General features: G+C 38.9%; 1 protein-coding gene across 3 annotated transcripts in view; it reads right to left on the bottom strand.

Moving 5' to 3' along the window:
* Window positions 1-22230, bottom strand: part of LOC126356210 (tRNA (guanine(10)-N2)-methyltransferase homolog) — a 192223-nt gene that overhangs the window by 15531 nt on the left and 154462 nt on the right. Inside the window, exon 10 of one of the 3 annotated variants that reach the window (XM_050007025.1) lies at window positions 13030-15078. The exons of 1 other annotated variant lie outside the window; for it this stretch is intronic. In XM_050007025.1, coding sequence (XP_049862982.1) covers window positions 14917-15078 — 162 coding nt within the window. In that variant the 3' untranslated portion in view covers window positions 13030-14916. Of the gene's footprint in view, window positions 1-13029; window positions 15079-22230 lie in introns of those variants that run through there. One more of the 3 variants, XR_007565610.1, reaches the window with a different exon arrangement.

Here is a 22230-nt window from a genome sequence, read left to right as displayed (position 1 = left end):
ATCATTCTTGCCTAGTCAAGATGATGTGCAATCCACCATCCACCATCGCAACAATGTTTTATGGATATTTGTAAAGAATGTCGTGGTGTCTCTAAGACTTAAAGATCTATTGAATGCAAAGTTCACTGACGATATGATTGATGAAGTTACCTACAAAAAGTCGGTAACTGTAGATAGGTGTTTGATGGAAACTGTAGTAAAAAGTAATCATGACTTTATGGACGAGTATTTGGACACTCTAATGAAGGTCAAAACTCATTCATTTATAGCTAGTCAGCAGAAAGAATACTACAGCAAAATCAAGGACAATTTAACTGAAGGCCATGTAGTAGTCAACTGTGATTTTGCAGAAAACTACTCTTTCGTACTACAAGATGAAATACAATCATTCCACTGGACTACCACTCAAACTACACTGCATCCTATCATCATATATTATAAATGGGAGGGAAAACTAAAACATCTGCAGTATGTCTTCATATCAGATTGCCTAAAAACATAATAGTCGCTTTCTATGTATTCCAAAGAGAACTGCTATAAATCATAAAGCAAACCTTGCCTTTTGCACTTTTTAAATTAGTTTTCCGATGGCAGCGCTACACAATATAAAAATAAGAAAAACTTCCTTAATTTGTGTTTGCATAAAACTGATTTTAAACTTCTTTGCAACATCCCATGGCAATAGTGCATGCGATGGCCTTGGCAGAACTGTTAAGCGGCTAGCTGCTAAAGCCAGCTTTCAAAGGCCATATGACCAACAAATCTTGACACCCAAATCGCTTTATGTATTTGCCATGGAAAACATAAAAAACACTGACTTTGAATATTGCAAAACAGAGGACTATTAACTAACCAAAGAATATTTACTTCCTTGGTTCAGTGAATCAAAATCGATTGTGGGAATACAAAAGTTTCACTCATATAAACCCTGCACAGAGTGTCAAATTACTGTCAAGCCTTATCATTTTAGTATGGATGAGTCTCTTGAATATGTGACAACACTAAACCAAATAACACTGTCACATATGGAAAATATTGCTGCTGGTTTTGTGACAGTAGCATATATGTCACTCCTGGTGGCTAGGATGCATTGAAGAAAAATACAATGACCTGCACCGAATAAATTTTTTACACCCAAAGGGTCCAGCCCAGTCTTTTTACTATCCACAACCAAGATATATATTAGATGTCCTAGGAAATACTCTTTTACAAACAGCGAATCCACAACAGCTACAGGAAGAACATACACTTTAAGGGCTAAAGAAATGAAGTTGTCTTCCCTTGCTTTGGAAAAATACCTTAAAAGATCATGAAAGAAGCACATTTAAATTAGGTTACACCTACCCTCACTAAACACTAAGTTGTATAAATACCATGTGTATTAACTTTGTAAATACCAATTAGTATTAGAAATACAGTTCTACCCATGCAAATATCAACAAGATAATCTTTTTCCCAAGTGAAATTACTTATATGCCAATTTCTAATATAAGGAACTTGTTGTAAATGATTACAAATAACACTGGAAAACCAAGAAAAAGATCATCTCTGCCATTTACAACTAAGGATGAAGGTGAGTGGCTTTATTCAAAATTTTAACTTGTAGCAATTAAAATGTGTTCACTTCCTTCTGATGCATAGTTAAAAGAATCATGAACATTAAATTAAAACACTATATCATTTAATGAATTAACAAACAATCAGAGGGTAATGTTGCATAAAAAGGCTAACATAATCATTTAAGTTTGTTAGAATTACATAGTCCTACCTTAGTATTCATAGCCTAGAAATAGTCTGCTTTTCAGCTCACTAGTGTGTATTGCGGTAGAAAAATATTATTTTATATGAGAACCCATTGAGATCCCATCTTGAAATTTTGCATGCATGTAGTCACTTAGACTGGACAACACATATGTTTATAAAAAAAAGAATCCATGGGTACGTATTTTGGAAATTTCAAAAAATGTTTTTGTTGGAATAGTTTATAATTTTCAGATTTAGGTAGCATAGTCATGTTGCATATCAAATTGAAAGGAATTTTTAGAAGAAAACAATGGTGCAAGTTTGAGCTCCCTAGGTTGTATAGTTTTTGAGCTACAGCATTTTAAAGCAATCATCGATTGATCAAAAACAGAGGTTTTTATTTTTATTTTTAAACCCTCGAAACTCAAAAACCAAAGGCCAGAAAAAAATTGAAATTTCAAATTTAAACTAGTGTTAGTGGATGAAAAAAAAAAATTCATCCATATCTGAGGGTCATGGTTCTAATCACGTAGTACAATTGGTTGAATTGACATGGAATGACCCTCCTTCTTCTGTGCCTGTAGTAGCTACTCTACACCGGCTTCACTCGGCAGCTGCCGTGATTTGACTCCCCCACATCTCTTCCTCCTCATGACTATTCTCCAATGGAGCGTTTGCGGTCTTCGGTCCCACAAAGAGGATTTACAGCTGCTTTTAGCACTGCAGCATCCCCTTGTACTCTGACTTCAGGAAACGAAATTACGCCCTCACGACCACTTTGAGCTTTCACATTACTTACCAATTCGTTTTGACTCTCCTCCTCAGGTTGGCATTCCATCTCATGCTACTCACACAGGATGACATTCTTAGTCAACCCATCTCGCTGACTACCAACCTTCAAGCTGTTACAATTCGCCTTTTTCTTCCCCACCTGAGTTTTTCCCTCTGTACCATTTATGTCCCTCTGTCATTCACTGTCACCAGGGCAGACGTCCTTCACCTTTGCACGCCCAAATGGCAGCTTACTAAGGCTGACTTGCAGCTTTACTCCTTCGAAGAACAAGATTTCCCCAGTTGTGACAACCAGGTGGACTATCTCACCAACTTTACCCTTACTGCTACAGAACGTTCCATTCCTCTCACTTCCTCTTTACCATGTTGTGTCCCAGTTCCTCGGTGGACTGAGGTATGCCACGATGCAATTCGCGCACAGAGATGTGCTTTCAGCATTTTTTAACCGCCGTCCTATGATGGCGAACTGCGGTCATTATGAACAGATGCTTGCAAAGTGTCGTGTTCTTCAGGATAGCAAATGAGCTAGCTGGATTTCACTCACTAGTTCTTTTAGCAGTTCCACCCCTTCCTCTGTCCGATGGCTCTCTGGGACCAAGACCCATTCCCCCAATTCCGGCCTCACAGTAGCACACGATGTTGGACCCTGTTACTATTTCCAACACATTGGCCACCATTTTGTGGAAGTTTCGAGCTCTTCCCACTATCACCCTGGCTTCCTCCATTGGAAACGAAAAGAGGAGGCTCGGGCAATACCCTTCTCTTATCCGAATTGTGAGTGCTACAATGCCGCCTTTACTATGAGGGAGCTCAATCATGCTCTTAGTTCATCCCGATCCTCCACCCCAGGGCCAGACGGCATCCACATTCAGAGGTTGCAGCGCCTTTCTCTTGTGGGCAAGCACTTTCTGCTTAACACATATAACTGCATCTGGGCAGAGGGCACATTTCCCGGATGCTGACGTGAAGCACCGTCATACCCATACCTAAGCCCGGTAAGGACAAAAAAACTTCCTTCTAGCTACTGCCCCATCTCTCTTACCAGCTGTGTTTGCAAGGTGATTGAATGTATCATTCATGCCCAGCTGGTATTGTGGTTTGAGTCTCACAATTTATTGACGAACACACAGTGTGGATTTGGAGCACGTTGTTCTGCGGTTGACCATCTCGTTACTTTGACCACTCATGTCATGAATGGTTTTATACGGAAGGCCCCAGACTGTGACCGTATTTTTTGATTGGAGAAGGCCTATGACACCTGCTGGAGAACTGGAATCCTCCGTACTCTTTACATGTGGGGCTTCAGTGGTCACCTGCTCTGTTTCCTTCAGGCAATTTTTACAAGATTGAGTTTTCAAGGTGTGTGTGGGTTTGGCCTTGTCGGGCACCTTTATCCAGGAAAATGGTGTGCCTCAGGGTTCTGTCCTGAGTTTCGTCCTCTTTGCTAGTCCTGAGTTTCGTCCTCTTTGCTATCGCCATTAACCCTACCCTACCACCGGGCATCTCCAGCTCCCTTTTTGTTGACGATTTTGCCATCTATTGCATTTCTCCATGGACCTGTCTCACTGAGCAGTGTCTTCAGCAGTGTCTTGATCGTCTTTATTCCTGGAGCATCAACAATGGCTTTCGCTTTTCCACTGACAAAAACCGTCTGTATGAATTTCTGGCAACGCAAGTGCTTTATCCCACCATCTTCACATCTTGGGCCTATTGCCCTTCCATTCGTTGAAACTACGAAATTCCTGGGGCTCATGCTCGATACGAAACTCTCTTGGTCCTCCCATGTATCTTACCTGGCAGCCCACTGTACGCCAATCTCCTGCGTGTCCTCAATGGTACTTCCTGGAGTGCCGATCGAACTACCCTCCTCCCCTTGTACCTGTCGCTTGTCCTTTTGAAACTCGACTATGGATGCTTTCTTTATGCATCTGCACGCCCATCCCTCTTACGCCATCTCGACAGTATTCACCATCGTGGCATCCATTTGGCCACGAGTGCCTTTTACACCAGCCCGGTTGAGTGTCTGTATGCTGAGGCTGCTGAACTACCCCTGTCCTACTGCCGTTACTTTCTCCTCAACAGGTATGCATGCCGTTTGTTTGCCATGTGTGGCCAACCATCCTACGCCTCCTTTTTTGATGATTCCTTTGATCGTCAGTATGGGGCTCGTCCTTCTTCTTTGCTACCTCCTGAAGTCTGCTTTCGGCACTTGCTACGGTGGCTTAACTTCACACCTTTCCTGATGGGTGTGAACCCTTCACCACCTTGGCTTTGTGAAGCGGTCCATGTTAACCTTGGCCTTCATTTGCTTCCTAAGGACACTACTCCAGACTCAGTCTGTCGCCTTCAGATTCAGGACCTTCGCATGGAACTTCACGGTTATACCTTTGCATACACTGATGGCTCGGACTGAATGTGGGGTCGGGCATGCCTTCGTCATTGGCTCCCGTGTCTTGATATCAGCTTCCGGCATACTTCTCAGTATTTACAGCTGAGCTCTTCAACTTGTATCAGGCCATAGAGTACATCCGGCGACACAGCTTTTTCAATTGTATCCTCTGCTCAGAGTCGCTCAGTGCCCTTTATAGTCTATGTGCTCTACACCACCCATCCTGTGCGGGTCCAGGAAAACTGTCAACTGCTTACTCTTGGTGGAGCCAGTGTGATGTTTCTGTGGGTTCCTGGTCATGTCGGTATGCCAGGAAACGAGGCTGCTGCCAAAGCTGCAGTCCTCATACCTCAGCCCACGAATATTTATATTCCCTCCGGTGATCTCTGTGTTGCTGTCTGTCAGGGGATGGTGTCCCTTTGGCATTGCCATTGGTCTTCTCTTTATGGGAATAAGCCTGTCCCAGCTGCTTGGACAATCCCCTGTTGGCTCTCCCGCTGGGAGGAGATTATTCTAACTCAGCTGCGTATTGGGCACTGCCTTTTTACCATCGTCATTTGCTAAGTGGCGCTATCCCCACCACTTTGTACACATTGCACTCAAATTTTAACTGTCTGCCACTTCCTGATGGAATGTCCATTTTTAACCTTTTACTTTCCCATTTGGGTTTGCCATATGAGTTATCGGCCATTTTAGAAAATTACGCGTGGGCTATCGACCATGTCTTACTTTTTATCTGCCAACGCAATAAATCGAAGTCCATTTACTTTTTAGTTTTGAATCTCCGTTTCTGTATGGTGTTTTTAGCATTTTTTCCATATGCCTGTTTCTAGTTGTCTGCTATTATGTCAACTGGGATTGATGTGTAGTCATTTTTTAACTGCTCTCTGTCTTCGTGTTCTATAGCTTTGACCCCCAGTTGTTTTTGCACACACACACAAAAAAAAAAAAAATCACACCCTTTATATCAACACCACAAGCCCTTTAGCACCATTGTGAGTTACTTGTCAAGTAATCAGTTCAATTTCACTCCGTCTCATGCCGTGTCTACCATTCTGCCCCCTGTTGCTATTAGCAACCAATATACATGGTGTCAAATGCCATAAATACAATTGGCTTTTAGCAACCTTGCACTGAAGGGGTTCCTTGTAAGTCTCTGATTATTTTCTGACTCTTGTGGATCCCAAAACAAAAACTCCACAGCAATGGCAATGCCTAGGACTGCAAGTTGTGTATTTGTATCTTTGTCGTCTAATTTTGATGAAGACCTTATTGGTAAAGCTATATTTGTGACAGCCTATCTGCAACTAAGCATCTCCGCTATATGGTGAGTGGCAACTTTCCTTTTCAAAATACTGTTACAAGAAAAATATAAATGTACTAACACACAGCTAAATTCTTATTCTCATATTATCTACAAAATCTAATATACTCAAGAGCCACTGAATTTAAATGTTCAGGATGTATATTTATACCACATAGCTTAATACAATAACGAAGAAACATGCATGGGAAAAAATAGATATGTTGAGTTTTGTATACAAAAAAAAAAAAAAAAAAACACTGTAATTTGTCACTTTTTTTCTTCGATAAAGGAATCAAAAGAAAGGAAAGAAATGAACTTCAGTTATTTCTTCATAAAGCCTTATTTATGTCAATCATCAATATTTATTTACAATCAATGCAATTGAGTACATCTAAAGAATACGTCTCCTGTAAAACTTTGTAAACCGTGTTGAGTTTTGTTAAAATGGTCCACAATTGGAAGTGGAATACCCTTCCCTTCCTTTGACTCTGGAACCAGCTCACACAGCTGTTTATTATAATGGGACCAAGCTTAATGTGGTATCTGAAAAATGTGGCAGTTTTTTTAACACTGCCAACAAAACATATTACCGTTACGTTGCCATCATTGATTATGGGTGTGGCACTTACTTATCCTGCTCCTTCTCAATGTAGCCAGTTTGTGAGGTTGAGCCAATTTCCTCCAGACACACCCAGTGAAAAGACAGAGCACTTAAGGCCCTTCAGTACAGATTTTCTATGGTTCCCTTATGTTTCTTCAAGTAAATGTTTGAAAAGTTTCTTTAATAAGGCCATGACCAGTTTCAATACCGACTAATGCTTGACAAGCCTTACTTCAACTAAACTACCTGTGGCCCATAGGTTGTTTCAAACTCTGAGCAACTTGGTAGAATGCAGCCAGGCTAGGCTTCTTCAGATGTAGAGCATACAACCTTTTTCGTGCGTCAATGCCACCAGTCACTTATCACTCTAAACTCGTTGCATGCTTTAGCAAAATTGTTTAGTGGGATGGTGAAATGTTGTGTTATGAATATATGATGAAACTTTATGCCAGACCTGGACTCAAACCTAGTTTCCTGTGAGCTGTTACTTTAACCATTGAGATATCTGACAATGCTTTCCAGCCTGACTCAAACTTTTGTTGTCAGTGATACATCCTCCTGTGATTTTTAAAAATTACTCCCACTGTGTGTGTGAGAATAGCGCCACTGAGTAGTTGGGAGGATCATGGCTTACCCTACTACAAGGAGATATTTATGCACTGATATGTATGGATCAATGGAGATGAAATTGATAATTCAGCAACATTAAATGATATCAGTACAATTATGTATCAAAGGGAATTTGGCTTAGATTCTCCACTCAGAAGATGGTACAAACCCCTAACAAAATAACCTTATCACCAACTTTTTATACATGCTGATGTGTAGTACCTGCTGCACATCAGTTGTAATTAGTCTTGCTGAAAGATGCTTTAAGTCCTCAGCCATGTTCTTAAGAGCTGGCCTTGAAGTCCATTGTAAGGCTGCTGCCATTCTCTACAAAACTAGAATTGGGCAAGCCTCAACATGTGTTCTTTCCAAACTGATTTCAGTATGTTTGGCGATGCTGTGCTGCATATTCTACAGACAGTGTTCAAGCATGCAGTTTGCAACATTTTGGAATAAGTACAAATGTTGCACTACTTATGGTAAGGCCAGTAATACAGTGCCAAAGTATTTTTGCAAATCGTTTGTAGAAGCTAGGATCATGCACTAACATTTACAAAAGGTATGATCAAAGTACACCATCCAAAAATCTGTGCCAAATATCTTTTAAAGTTTAATATTGGTCTAAGCTTCACCTAACAGATATGGAAACCCAATTCTAAGCAAAGAAGGGAAAGCAGAAAGGTTGGTAGCCCTGCGCCTGCTATACGGACGTTTGAGTCACAGCTCCCGTACAAGATAAGTAATTTTAGTAGTAATAAACTGTTTCTAACACTTTAAACTAATTTATTACGTTAATTATAGTGCTCTTCAAGCGTACCATTAAAAGTTTTTGTCTTACTCGCGTATTTTCACAGTAATCAAGCAAAGTTTGTTTTGTTTACATATCGCGGCCAGGCCGAACTTTTGAGCTTTCAGATTAAACTTCATACCGCAATTTTAAGTGCATTTACTGATAGTTTAGTGTGCCAAATATGTTTGCTGCCCCTTTATATCTGTAGCGTATCATCATCTCTTAAGTAATTTCCAGTAAGAAACTTCTGAACCATTGTTTACATTGTCACGAGTAGGCCTAATTTTTTGTACACGTATTTTCATTGTTTTCCGGTAACTTAATTGTCTTTCTGTCACTAAAATCGATTTGTACCATGAGTGTAAAGTGCCTGACGTGCTGTAGAATCGTTAGCTCCGGGGTCTGGTGTGATGGATGTAGTAACTTTTTTCATTCGGGAGATTGTAGTGGCATGGGAATTGGGAAAATGAGCGAGACTCATCAGTGGTTCTGTAGGCTATGCAGTAGAGATAGAAAGATTGTGGAACAGGAGAGGAAAATTGCTGCCCTTCAGGCTGAGTTAGATGAGGCTAGATGAGAACTGTGCAGGTTAAGGGGGGAGAAGGGTAAACAGGGGTGGGAAGTGGCAACAGGCATAAGGAACAGGCCAAGAAATTCTTCTGACAGCTTTGTTATTAATGTACAAAATAGGTTTGACCTGTTGCCTCAGTCGGAAACTGATGAGCCTCTCACAGAAGTAGATGTAGACAGGGCTCAACAAGCTTTCAGCAGCAAATTGAATAAGAAGGTAGGGAAGTGTGCAAAGAGAAAGAAAGTCTTGTTGCTAGGTAGTTCGCATGCTAGGGGTGTGGGCCAACTTGTGCAGGATGAATTAGGGTCAGAATACCAGGTCACAAGTTTTTTCAAACCTAGTGCTGGACTGGGGCAGGTTACAGAGGATTTAGGTTCACTATGTAGAGGCTTTACTAAGGAAGATACTGTGGTTTTTGTGGGTGGGCCGGGCAACAGTATTGACAGTGTTGGGTTTGCGTCGGTTCTGGAGCGCCAAGACCGGCCTCATTTGAGCTCTTCTGTCAGGAGAGTTAATTTGGAGTTGGAACGGCTACTTGGATCTGATGCGGGGTCACACATTGGTATGGTTCCTGTTGATTCACTCTGTAGGTGGGACTATACTAGACATGGCCTACACCTCAACAAGAAGGGGAAGAGTAAACTGGCTGGGCTGATAGCAGGAACTTTAAAGGGGGGAGGAACTACATCTCATGGTGGTAACTCTCTTTTAGTGTAAGATCAGTGTCCAGTGGGAAACTCAGCCAGGCAAGTACTAAAGATGTTTAAAAAAAGTTTAAGATACTCACAAAAGTAAAATGAAAAATGTTAGTATATTTCATCAAAATATTGGGGGATTGAAGAATAAAATTGATGAGCTTCTGCTTTGTTTAGAAGATATAGAAACTGAGAATGTAATAGACGTACTATGCCTATCTGAGCATCACATTGTCACTGATATGCAAAAGGTTAGCATCAATGGGTACAAATTAGCTGCACATGTAAGTAGAGATAATATGATGAGAGGAGGAGTTGCCATATATGTCAAAAGCTTCCACAGCGCAAAACATTTAGAAACTAAAAAATTTTGTGTAGAGCAACATATGGAAGCATGTGCCACTGAACTAAAACTAAATGATGGCACTTTCATAATTGTAACAGTGTATATGTCTCCCTCAGGGAATTTCCAGCTATTTCTAGAAAACTTGGATGCTTTGTTGTGCTATCTGTCAGTCAGGGGGAAGCAAATTATCATTTGTGGGGATTTCAATGTTGATTCCCTGAAAGAGTGTGATAGGAAGAACGACCTTGTAGTATTACTCAGTTCTTTCAATTTGAGCTCCGTCATTGATTTTCCTACTCGGATAACAAAGAACAGCAGGACATTGCTAGATGGCTTTTTTATAGACCAAGATAAGTTAAAGGACATAAATGCTTATCCTGTTGAGAATGGTCTTTCAGATCATGGTGCACAGCTAGTTACAGTACATGGCATAGCTCCATGCAGTATATCAAATCAGAATTTCAAAGCAGTGCGTTCAATTAACAATATTAATACTGCAAACTTTAGGGAAAGACTAAAGGAGCTAGACTGGGATGAAGTGTGTATGGATATGGAACCCGATGCAAACTTGAAATATAACTTATTTCACGATACATTTTTAAGGGTATTTGAAAATTGTTTTCCCAAGAAAACAGTGAAACATAATTCCAAGAAAACAAATAAAAAACCTTGGCTAACTACAGGAATAAGAATATCTTGCAACCGTAAAAGAGAACTGTATCTAACAGCAAGAGGGAGTACTGACCCCGAAATTGTTAAATATTATAAAAACTATTGTGCGGTACTAAGAAAAAAGTTATTAAAAAGTCCAGAAGCATGTGTATCATGTCTGAGATCAGTAGCTCTGATAATAAAATTAAAGCAATTTGGAATATTACTGAAAGGGAAACAGGGCAACCAAGAGCACAGGAAGACTTTAGTGCCATAAAACTGAATGACAAGTGTGCTAACAAACAATCTGAAATTGGAAATATTTTCAATAATCATTTTTTAAATGTTGTGGAGAAAGTAGGATCTAGATCTTCACTAGAAGAGGCAAGGCTTCTAATAGAAGAGGCCATACCTGTGCAGTTTGAAACAACTGTATTTCCACGAACCTCTCCCTCTGAAATCAGTAAAATAATAAACTCACTGAAAAGTAAAAGCTCTTACGGAATTGATGTCATTTCTAGCAAGATACTTAAAGCTTGTTCCCCACAGATAAGTAGGATTCTCAGCCACGTATGTAATACCTCTTTGGAGCAGGGTGCTTTCCCCGATAGACTGAAATATGCCATTGTAAAACCATTGCATAAAAAGGGGGATATGTCGGATGTCAACAACTATCGCCCAATCTCTCTTCTGACAGCTCTATCAAAAATTTTTGAGAAAGTAATGTATTCAAGAGTAGTCTCCCATATAAGTAAAAATAAAGTACTAACAAAATGTCAGTTTGGTTTTCAGAAAGGCTTTTCAACAGAAAATGCTATATACGTTTTCACTGATCAAATATTAAATGCTCTGAATAACCGGACATCACCCATTGGTATTTCTTGTGATCTCTCAAAGGCCTTTGTCTGTGTAAATCATGGAATTCTTTTAGATAAGCTAAATCATTATGGTTTGAGGGGGGCAGTGCACAAATGGTTTAATTCATACTTAACTGGAAGAATGCAGAAAGTTGAAATAAGTGGTTCGTGTAATGTTAAAACAACAGCTGATTCCTCAAACTGGGGTGCTATCAAGCACGGGGTCCCACAGGGTTCGGTCTTAGGTCCTTTACTGTTCTTGATATACATTAATGACTTACCATTCCACATTGATGAAGATGCAAAGTTAGTTCTTTTTGCTGATGATACAAGTGTAGTAATAACATCCAAAAACCAAGAACTAAGTGATGTAATTGTAAATGATGTTTTTCACAAAATTATTAAGTGGTTCTCAGCAAACGTAGTCTCTTTAAATTTTGATAAAACACAGTATATACAGTTCCGTACAGTAATAAATGTAGACTTTGAACAGAAGTCTGTAGCTAAGGTAGAATTTCAAAATTTTTAGGTGTGTCCATTGATGAGAGGTTAAACTGGAAGCAACATATTGATGGTCTGCTGAAACGTCTGAGTTCAACTACTTATGCTATTAGGGTTATTGCAAATTTTGGTGATAAGAATCTCAGTAAATTAGCTTACTATGCCTACTTTCATTCACTGCTTTTGTATGGCATCATATTCTGGGGTAATTCATCGTTGAGTAGAAAAGTATTCATTGCACAAAAACGTGTAATCAGAATAATTGCTGGAGCCCACCCACGGTCATCCTGCAGACATCTATTTAAGGATCTAGGGATCCTCACAGTAACCTCACAGTATATATATTTACTTACGAATTTTGTTGTTAATAATCCAACCCAGTTCAAAAGTAATAGCAGTGTGCATAGCTATAACACCAGCAGAAATGATAATCTTCACTATGCAGGGTTAAATCTGACTTTGGCACAGAAGGGGGTAAATTATGCTGCCACAAAAGTCTTTGGTCACCTACCAAACAGCATCAAAAGCCTGACAGATAGTCAACCAACATTTAAAAATAAATTAAAAGAATTTCTAGATGACAACTCCTTCTACTCATTGGCTGAATTTTTAGATATAAATTAAGGGGGGGGGGGGGGGGGGGAAACTAACTTAGGCATTAGTGTCATGCAATATTTTGTGTAATGTAATATCTTGTACAGACATCTTTCATTAACCTGACACATTCCACATCATTACGAAGTGTCGTATTCATGATCTATGGAACAAGTATTAATCTAATCTAATCTACTGGCATTTCTGTTGTGTGAAACAACTATTTCGTAGGATGATAGACAATGTGTTCACACACAGAATTAAGCATGTCAAAGTGTGCATCATCCTAACCTTTGCATGAAGACACTGAAAGATTATTAATGAAAGTTGTAACGAATTGTCTAGTGATAGCTTTTAAAGCATCGGAGGAGACCGTAATGAGGAGGACTTTAATGACAATGAAACAGAAATTTAAAGTGATTAAGGCAGCTTTGAAGTAGTAGTGACTGCTGTCAGTGGTTGTACAAGAATGTGGTATGCTCTTTGTATTGCACATAGGGACAAATTTTCACTTACTGGGACATCAGGTGTAAAAATTCATTTTGCAGATATGCAGAATCAGATTTGAATTGATTTTTTTTTTTTTTTTTTTTTTTTTTTTTTTTTTTTTTTTTTAAATATGACAATGTCATTGACAACTAATGTGTCAAACAAATATGCTAAACAGTTTCTTAAGTTCACATGTGGAGAATTGTATTAACTGTTTGCAATGTTATCCCCACACTGAATAATTTAGAGACCCATTATTGAAACATTGATTTTCTGAAAGGTGATGTTGAAAAATAGATTCAGTCTTCTGTCCCCCCCCCCCCCCCCCCACCCCCCCACCACCACACCATTTTACCGACAATAGTTTTTACTTGAAATGCTATAGTATTCCTGCTAAATTACAAAAATTAAAACCTGTGACTGACACTACCAAGTGAGAATTATCTACAGATCAGTCTCTCTTACTGTAGATGTGCAGCTCTTTATTAAACAGTATACACCAATGAAACAGGCTCATTTTTTGATGAAATCATTCTGTTTTAAGGAGGAAATGGTGGCTAATTATGTTATTTGATAATACACAGGAAAGATATTGCATTTGAGCCAAACTATAGTGGAATATCCGCTTGCATTTAAAGTTGTTTTGTTCAATGCTTAAAGGATATTGTGACAAAAGATGTACCAGGTTTACTGGTTACTTGACTTTCTTGTCTCTATAATAATTGACTGCATTGGCACATTTGTGAGTAACAGGAAGAAACTCAGCTGCGAGACATAACTGCAGAAGGGCAAAATTAAAATGTTTTATAGATCAAAATTGATGGTGATGCAATGGCGAGAACAAAATACATTTACACACTTCACAGTATTTAAAGCAATGAACTACAATAAATTGAGAGGAAGAAAACATTTAAAGTGGAACCAGACGTTATCTTCAAATACAATGACAGAATGAGTGGAGCTTAGCTAACTACACATGACAAATTATACACCAACAAGGAAATGTCTCTGAAAATCTTACATAAAGCAATTTTGCCATCTGACAGATGTTGCAGCTCCAAATTCATACTTGTTCAGTAAACTCGGTGGAAAATTTGGAAGAACTGTTTTTCAAAGTTACTTATTGAAAATTTACTGGAAAAATATGGTGCATTTGTGAATTCTTTCTCTCAGCAAAGGAAAGTGGGTCGTCCTTGTCCAGTGTCAGGCACAACATGATTAGTGACATGACACTTTCCTAAAAAACAGCATTTAAAATTTAGTAAAAAATCACGCCGACTACACACTTTTTAAATTTAGTTACAGTTTGAATGAGCCAGGTATGTAACTAGTAAATACAGTATTTTGTAATGTTCAATTCAATAAAAGTTAAGTTGCAAATTCTGAAATATGCAGAATTATCAACTGAGTTACCTCTGTGATTATTTGAATTCGTTTCATAGAGTTTTTTTGACAGTGAACAAACTATTTCATCAGTTCACTGTGGCAAAATTGTAGAAAGTTGCTTTTGTTCTTGTAATCTAATACAAATATTAGGAAATATAATATTTAAATACATGTGATGCGTAAATTGTATCAGTGTAATGTCCAATAAGTTGTTTCACTCATTTTTTTTCTCTTTCTAAAACAGGAAATGTATTTGGTCCCAATAAAATTTTAAGAGCTGTACATGGTTGGATTGATAAAAGGAGTAGGAACTGTACACAAAATGGAATGTAAATGCTTAAAATTGTGTTTTGGGCAGAAATAAATTCAGGAGTAATTATAATAAATATTCACAACACAAGTAAAATCTTGACATGCTACAACACACACACACACCTTTTCTTATCACTACAAGCAACAGGTACAATGCTGCACATTATTCGCATCAAATAGTAGGAACACCAATGTATTTTTGTGTTCCACATTCAGAGCACTTATTACTTCCATTTGCAGTTCTTGTTTCCTTCCACATACTTCCAACATTCCTCTGACACTACTCAGTGGTCTTCCTTCTCCCTTGTTGGTTCATTCCTGCTGACAACCGTTCTCATCTCATTTTTATGTAGCTTGCGATATTTCCTAACTTCTTCACCAAAACGAAAGAATTTTTCACGAAATTCGGCTGTCAGAGCTTCGCAGTCAGGCTGTCCAACTTGGTCCTGCAATATGCAACATAACTGTGATATTTCAGAAGTATATGAAATTTGTTAAATCATATTAATAGTGCATTGTAAAGTACCATGTGTGCACACTAAAGAGGAGTGTGAAAAAATAGAAATGTAATCCTTAATTTCAGATTCTAAGTGTCTACCATAAATTATGAGATGTTATAAAGTCTTTTTTTTTTTTTTTTTTTTTTTTTTTTTGTTCTAAAGCTTTTGGACAGTTTTAGAACTATTTCTGTATCTGTATGGCGCTTGGAAAGCTTTGCAGCACATAGCATGCTACAACTTGTTTCCGTACATCCTTAGACTTGTCCACAAATGCACTGTAGCCACGGTCCTATGTTCATCTTATACCATAGCAGTTGGACCACTGCTCTTCAGACATATTGCGATGGAAGACAGAGGAGTGGTGAGCTGTTAAATGCTGCAATTTTTCTTAAATCAGAGAGTTCATCAGTGGTTCACGGAAATGATTTTAGCTTGAAGAGACTGCTGTTTTCATCACTCTGTCGTGCCAGCTTTCACAAAGGAGTGACTTTGAGCTCAAGGAGTCAGATTAAATTTCTTTGTTGCTCATCGCATACCTGAACAGCAAAACTCATTGTAATAATGTTAATATAGATTAGTAATATTGGATATTTGTGGTCGGGTATTTCCATTATTGGCTAAATAAGGCAGTAAACCAACAGTATTTGCCACTCAATAGCGAAAGTAAAACTGTTCAGTGACTGTTTCTTGGATTTTCCATACATCTCTTCTATCCCCTCTGTCCCACACCCCTGCCTTATGCCCTTCACATCATTAATTCCACACTCACATCTTCCTATCGGCTGCCACTCAATTCCTCTTCCAGTCCACAACTCCCCCTGCTTGCGACAAACAGAGCTCACTGATGCCACATTCCAATTCTGCATGCTGTCTGCCTCTCTGTACCAGCCATTACCATATGTATGTGTATTTTGTTAGTTCTGAAGGAGTTGTCCAAGAGCTTAACAACATTTTCACTCTCGTAAGTGTGCCTGTTGATTGCTCAGTGCCTTGCTTATATACTGTGTTGTTACCATTAGTGTTTTTATTACTTATATTACACAAAACTTTCTTTGTTTGTGTTTCCTTAATATGCACTCATAAACTAATTTTGACAGCAGAAAAATAATGTAACTGCCTAGAATTTGAAGTTTCTTCCAATACTAAATTTTCCTATTTACACTCAGCTTTTCAGGGAATGTCCCATTTAAGAAATATCACTGGTATTATTAGACAGTCAGCTGTCTCCTCATGCGGATACATACACTATGTGATCAAAAGTATCCGAACACCCCCAAAAACGTACGTTTTTCATATAAGGTGTATTTTGCTGCCACCTACTACCAGACTCCATATCATCGACCTCAGTAGTCATTAGACATCGTGAGAGAGCAGAACGGGGTGAGGTGATTTGGTGTCACTTGTCTGTATGCCAGGTTTCCACACTCCTAAACATCCTGTTTCTGATGTAATAGTGAAGTGGAAACGTGAAGGTATACGTACAGCACAAAAGCGTACAAACCGACCTCGTATGTTGATTGACACAGACCGCCCACATTTGAATAGGATCGTAATGTACAATAGGCAGACATCTATCCAGACCATCAGACAGAAATTCCAAACTGCATCAGGATCCACTGCAAGTATTATGACAGTTAGGCAGGAGGTGAAAAAACTTGGATTTCGTGGTTAAGCAGCTGCTCATAAGCCGCGTATCACGCTGGTAAATGTTAAACGATGTCTCACTTAGCGTAAGGAGCATAAACATTGGACAATTGAACTGTGTAAAAACGTTTTTTGGAATGATGCCCATCATGGTACACAATGTGGCAATCCAATGGCAGGGAGCGGGTACGGTGATGGTCTGGTGAACTTCATCTGGCAACACATGTAGTGCCAACAGTAAAATTTGGAGACGGTGGTGTTATGGTGTGGTCGTGTTTTTCATGGAGGGGGCTTGCACAACTTGTTGTTTTGCATGACACTATCACAGCACAGGCCTACATTGATGTTTTATGCACCTTCTTGCTTCCCATAATTCGGGAACAGTGACTGGATCTTTCAACACAATTGAGCACGACCTGTGGTGGAGTGGTTACACGACAATAATATTCCTGTAATGGACTAACCTGTATGAAGTCCTGACCTGAATCCTATAGAACACCTTTGGGATGTTTTGTAATGCCGACTTTGTGCCAGGCCTTACCGACCGACATCAATACCTCTCCTCAGTGCAGCACTCCGTGAAGAATGTGCTGCCATTCTCCAACACACCTTCCAGTACCTGATTGAACATATGCCTGCGAGAGTTGGCCAACACCACATTGAATTCCAGCATTACTGATGGAGGGCACCATGAACTTGTAAGTCATTTGCAGCCTAGTGTCTGGATACTTTTGATCACACAGTGTATCTTTTAATATGGCTGTCCACCTACCTTAGAAACAAATGATTCAAGAATATACTAGCAACAGTTATGCTAATGAGAAGAGACACACCTGTCTGTATGTGCGTCAACGTTAGTATAACAGTTGCTAGTGTGTTATCGAATCATCTGCTTCTAAAGTTGAACTACCAACCATATGGACGTCTGAGGACAGAGTTATACAAGGTGTTAGCTGAAGGACTGTGTGTGTGTGTGTGTGTGTGTGTGTGTGTGTGTGTGTGTGTGTGTGTGTGTGTGTGTGTGTGTGGTTTTGTGTGGGTATTTTTTAAATTAATCCAAAATATTATGGATTTGCTTATAAGGTAAGGTACAACCAATGCGTCAGACACTGTAGAGCAAGAAATATTGTTGTATAAGTGCAAGTGTTGTAATATTTATGAGCATATTTTAATTTAAATCAGCTGATAACAGATTTTAGTGGGAGCAGAAGAAAAAATGTTTGATCAAAGTAAAGACAATGTTTTCACTAACAAATAATCTTATTTCCATCCATCTAGAAAATGTATGCTATGTAATATGTATGACTTCGAACATACAAATTTTGAACTTCATGCCTCTCGTCAAGTTCTGGTTTTGCATACTGACTGAGCTGTGGCATTAATTTTGATTAGTTTACAACTTTTTTTTTGCTAGTTTTATATAATAGTAAGTATTTAAAGCTCATTCACTAGTAAACGAATTAAGTGTCTTAAAACGATTTTTGCATTGGATGGCTTTTAATTTACCCTGCACGTGAAAGTGTGAAACCGTAAAAAGTTTAATTAATTGTAATCAACAATCCTACATTTGATACTTTCTTCTTTTCATCACTTCCAAATGATTTCCCCTTCTAGAGAATTAGGATGACACTGTAGGCAAAAAATGTCTGTTTTGGTCACTTTAATATAGTTTATACCTTCATTTTTGTTTAGTTGAGAAGGTGACCGGTCAGCTGAGCTACAATCAGTCAGTCTCTACTATAAGCTGCTGTACAGGTCCAGCGATTGAAACCAAGTTTCGGCAAGCTGAGATACAGCAATGAATCTGCCAAATTCTTGAGAGTGCGGACATGCAAAAGTTTGTTTCGTTGTATTTTATTTTGTATTATGGCTTTTCATTGCTCATAAGTAGTGCTCAGAAGTAAGTCAAGCTGAATAGCCTGCTGCATGCTCTGTTATTTTGAGATTTGTGAGAAATTATTTTTTTGTCAGTGCATCACACAGTTTTAGGAGTTTTGTTAAAATAGAAATGAATGACTGAATTGGAAAAAGTTTTACAAGGCTTCATCAGGTTATGGAAAATAAAAGTGTAAGGCTGAATAAAAGACAATGCTGTAAAGACAGGACAGATCTTACTCTTTGTGTCACTCACTAAACAAGCAGCGTCGGGGGAATCAGAAGGATGGGGAGAACACATTGAGGCTTCCTTAATTGATAGTGACCAGGATTAGGATCCTCTGAATCAAAGTACTTCATTAGTTACACAGTTCTACTTATAACTGATTAAGGTTGCTGTGGTGTAGATACTTAAGTATAATGCTTTGTGCAAAAATTAGTGCCATTTTTCAAAATTTTGAGTATGTTGATATGCAAGGAAAATATTGTTTGGAAGCAACTGCAGCATCAGCAGCGCAGAGATGGGACCACATTGATCAAAAGAGAGATGTCAGTATGGGTGGCATTTGAGTCTAGGAGTAGTGCATGCAAAAAAAGTGAAAGTAATGGTATTACAGCAACTGACACTTTTTAATGGCTAGACTGACAGGAAATGAAAAGCTTTAAGATTTAGGTAATGGTCTGTGGAGAGAAAAAAAGTATTTCAGCACTTTATAGGTGGAAAAGTTGTTAGGTGAGGGCCTGAGCAAACACCAAAAAGACTGCCACAGGACTGAAATGTAATCAAATACCCTTTCAAATCTGTTGCTTTAGTCTCTCTCCCCCTTCATCCACAGACTCTACTGAACACATTTGTGCTAACCAACCAGTGAGTCATCCTCCACCAATGACATCATTGTTTGTGGTATGGAGGACCTGGTGCTGCCACTACTCACTGACATAGCTCCTCAACTGACGTTGTTTGGCTGATTGCACCCCATTCCACTCTACTGAACACATTTGTGCTAACCAACCAGTGAGTCATCCTCCACCAATGACGTCATTGTTTGTGGTATGGAGGACCTGGTGCTGCCACTACTCACTGACATAGCTCCTCAACTGACGTTGTTTGGCTGATTGCACCCCATTCCAGTCCTCACTCCAAGGAAAAGTTCCTGGCAATACTGGAAATTGAACCCATGTCCACTGCACAGGAATCAGCCATGCTAATCATTCAGATGTGCAGGCGACTCAAATGTGTTTAGCGCATCTTAAAGAATGGGAAAATTTCGAAAAGGGACTGGCTTGTTTGGAGTAAAGAAAAGCAAGTATTGTACTGTTTTGTTTGCCGAATGAGTTAATATGAACGCAGTGCTGATTACAAAACATCATACTTAGAATAGCACAAGTTAGAAAATGGGTTAAACGGTAGTCCTGTTATAGAAAATCTTTTAGACCAAAATATTTTACGAGAAGAGTAGTATTAGACTGAAGTATAGCACTGCATAATCAAACCGATTCTTTTTCTCATGGAGGAGACTCAGCTTTCATGATGATACACTGGTTTGTAGGTTGTACCATTGATAATCCTATGCCATGTGGTACATGAACAATAAGTAGACACAAGTTTTGTTATGTGAATAAAGAGAAAAAATCTCATGCATATTGTATGACTATATGATATAGTAAAAATGTGCGTAATTTCTTATATTTCATGTTATGAGCATGGAGTGTGGCAGTGGTGAAAGACAGTGTTTCAGTCAAGATACTGCCATCATCACTGGGCTACAGTGGACTCGAATTGACGGTCATTTTCCAAAGAAGACATCCTGAAGCAACTCTCCAGACCCAGCATTAATAATGATAACAAATGAAAAAATGTTCTTTCAACGGTAAAAATTAAACCAGGTTATCAGTTCACGTTCTTCTTTGGCTGTGATTTGTTGGAACCTATTAATGTATTTTGTTGGTGTTTGAGATGAAGCTATATTATCTGAGTGTAAAGCTCATAAACATTCAAAAGGTGATTTTGAAGAATTTAAATTCTATCTGAATTTAAAGAAAAAGTTCTTTGAGATCGAGTGCAGTTTTTCTAAGATGAAGTGTCATTTAGTGTATGTATCTCAAGAACTGGTACGAGATAATAATACCTCTGAATTACTGAAATTATACTACTGAGTAAAAGTGCTATTAAAGATAATTTTCCAAGACTAGACTTACGATACTTCAGCTTTTAAATGAGAATTTAAATGTGAGAAAGAATCCAAGTGACAGTTGAGAAATAATAAGACACAGATTAGCTTTGTGACTAAGTGAAGCTTAAGGAAGTAACAGTACTAATAGATTGACAGTTTCAATATAAATGGTGAATGTCTTGTAGTGTTTCGAGAATTTCGGCGTAAATTCTAGAACCACTCAGCCTTCTACCATCTCGAGCACATGATATTTTATATGTGAGAGTTGGAAGATAGAATCCTACCTATTGCGCGTTGCATGTTTGTGTGTGCAGGTTTGAAGTTTGACGTGAGAAGACTTTAGACACGGTGGTCGAACGGCACCGACAATTACTTGTCAGTCGATCCGTGGAAGTTGTGGTGAAAGAGCAAGGAAGAACTATGGAACTTCTGGGTTATTCTGTGTTAATTGTATCAGTGACCATTGTTATTTATAACACAAACATTTGAGATCTGGAATTCAGAAAAAAACTCGTGTCTTGGACTTGTTGGAGGCAAGACGTATTTTATGATTTGTTTGTAATAGAGTTATGGTTGTTAAGCCAACTCTTTTCTAAAATGTATTTAAATCTGTTTCTAATGTGAGGCGATATGAGTGACTTAAAAGAAGTCAAATGCTTATATGCAAAGTGTGAATTTTTTTCTTTATGAAGCTCATCCCCCCATGAACCATGGACCTTGCCGTTGGTGGGGAGGCTTGCGTGCCTCAGCGATACAGATAGCCATACCGTAGGTGCAACCACAACGGAGGGGTATCTATTGAGAGGCCAGACAAACGTGTGTGGTTCCTCAAGATGGGCAGCAGCCTTTTCAGTAGTTGCAGGGACAACAGTCTGGATGATTGACTGATCTGGCCTTGTAACAATAACCAAAACAGCCTTGCTGTGCTGGTACTGCGAACAGCTGAAAGCAAGGGGAAACTACGGCCGTAATTTTTCCCAAGGGCATGCAGCTTTACTGTATGATTAAATGATGATGGCGTCCTCTTGGGTAAAATATTCCGGAGGTAAAATAGTCCCCCATTCAGATCTCCGGGCGGGGACTACTCAAGAGGATGTCGTTACCAGGAGAAAGAAAACTGGTGTTCTACGAATCGGAGCGTGGAATGTCAGATCCCTTAATCGGGCAGGTAGGTTAGAAAATTTAAAAAGGTTAAAGTTAGATATAGTGGCAATTAGTGAAGTTCGGTGGCAGGAGGAACAACACTTTTGGTCAGGTGACTACAGGGTTATAAATACAAAATCAAATAGGGGTAATGCAGGAGTAGGTTTAATAATGAATAGGAAAATAGGAATGCGGGTAAGCTACTACAAACAGCATAGTGAACGCATTATTGTGGACAAGATAGATATGAAGCCCACACCTA

The sequence above is a fragment of the Schistocerca gregaria genome, chromosome 1, assembly GCF_023897955.1.
Source record: "Schistocerca gregaria isolate iqSchGreg1 chromosome 1, iqSchGreg1.2, whole genome shotgun sequence".
Taxonomy (NCBI): domain Eukaryota; kingdom Metazoa; phylum Arthropoda; class Insecta; order Orthoptera; family Acrididae; genus Schistocerca; species Schistocerca gregaria.
This window is presented reverse-complemented; position numbering and strand designations above follow the sequence as displayed.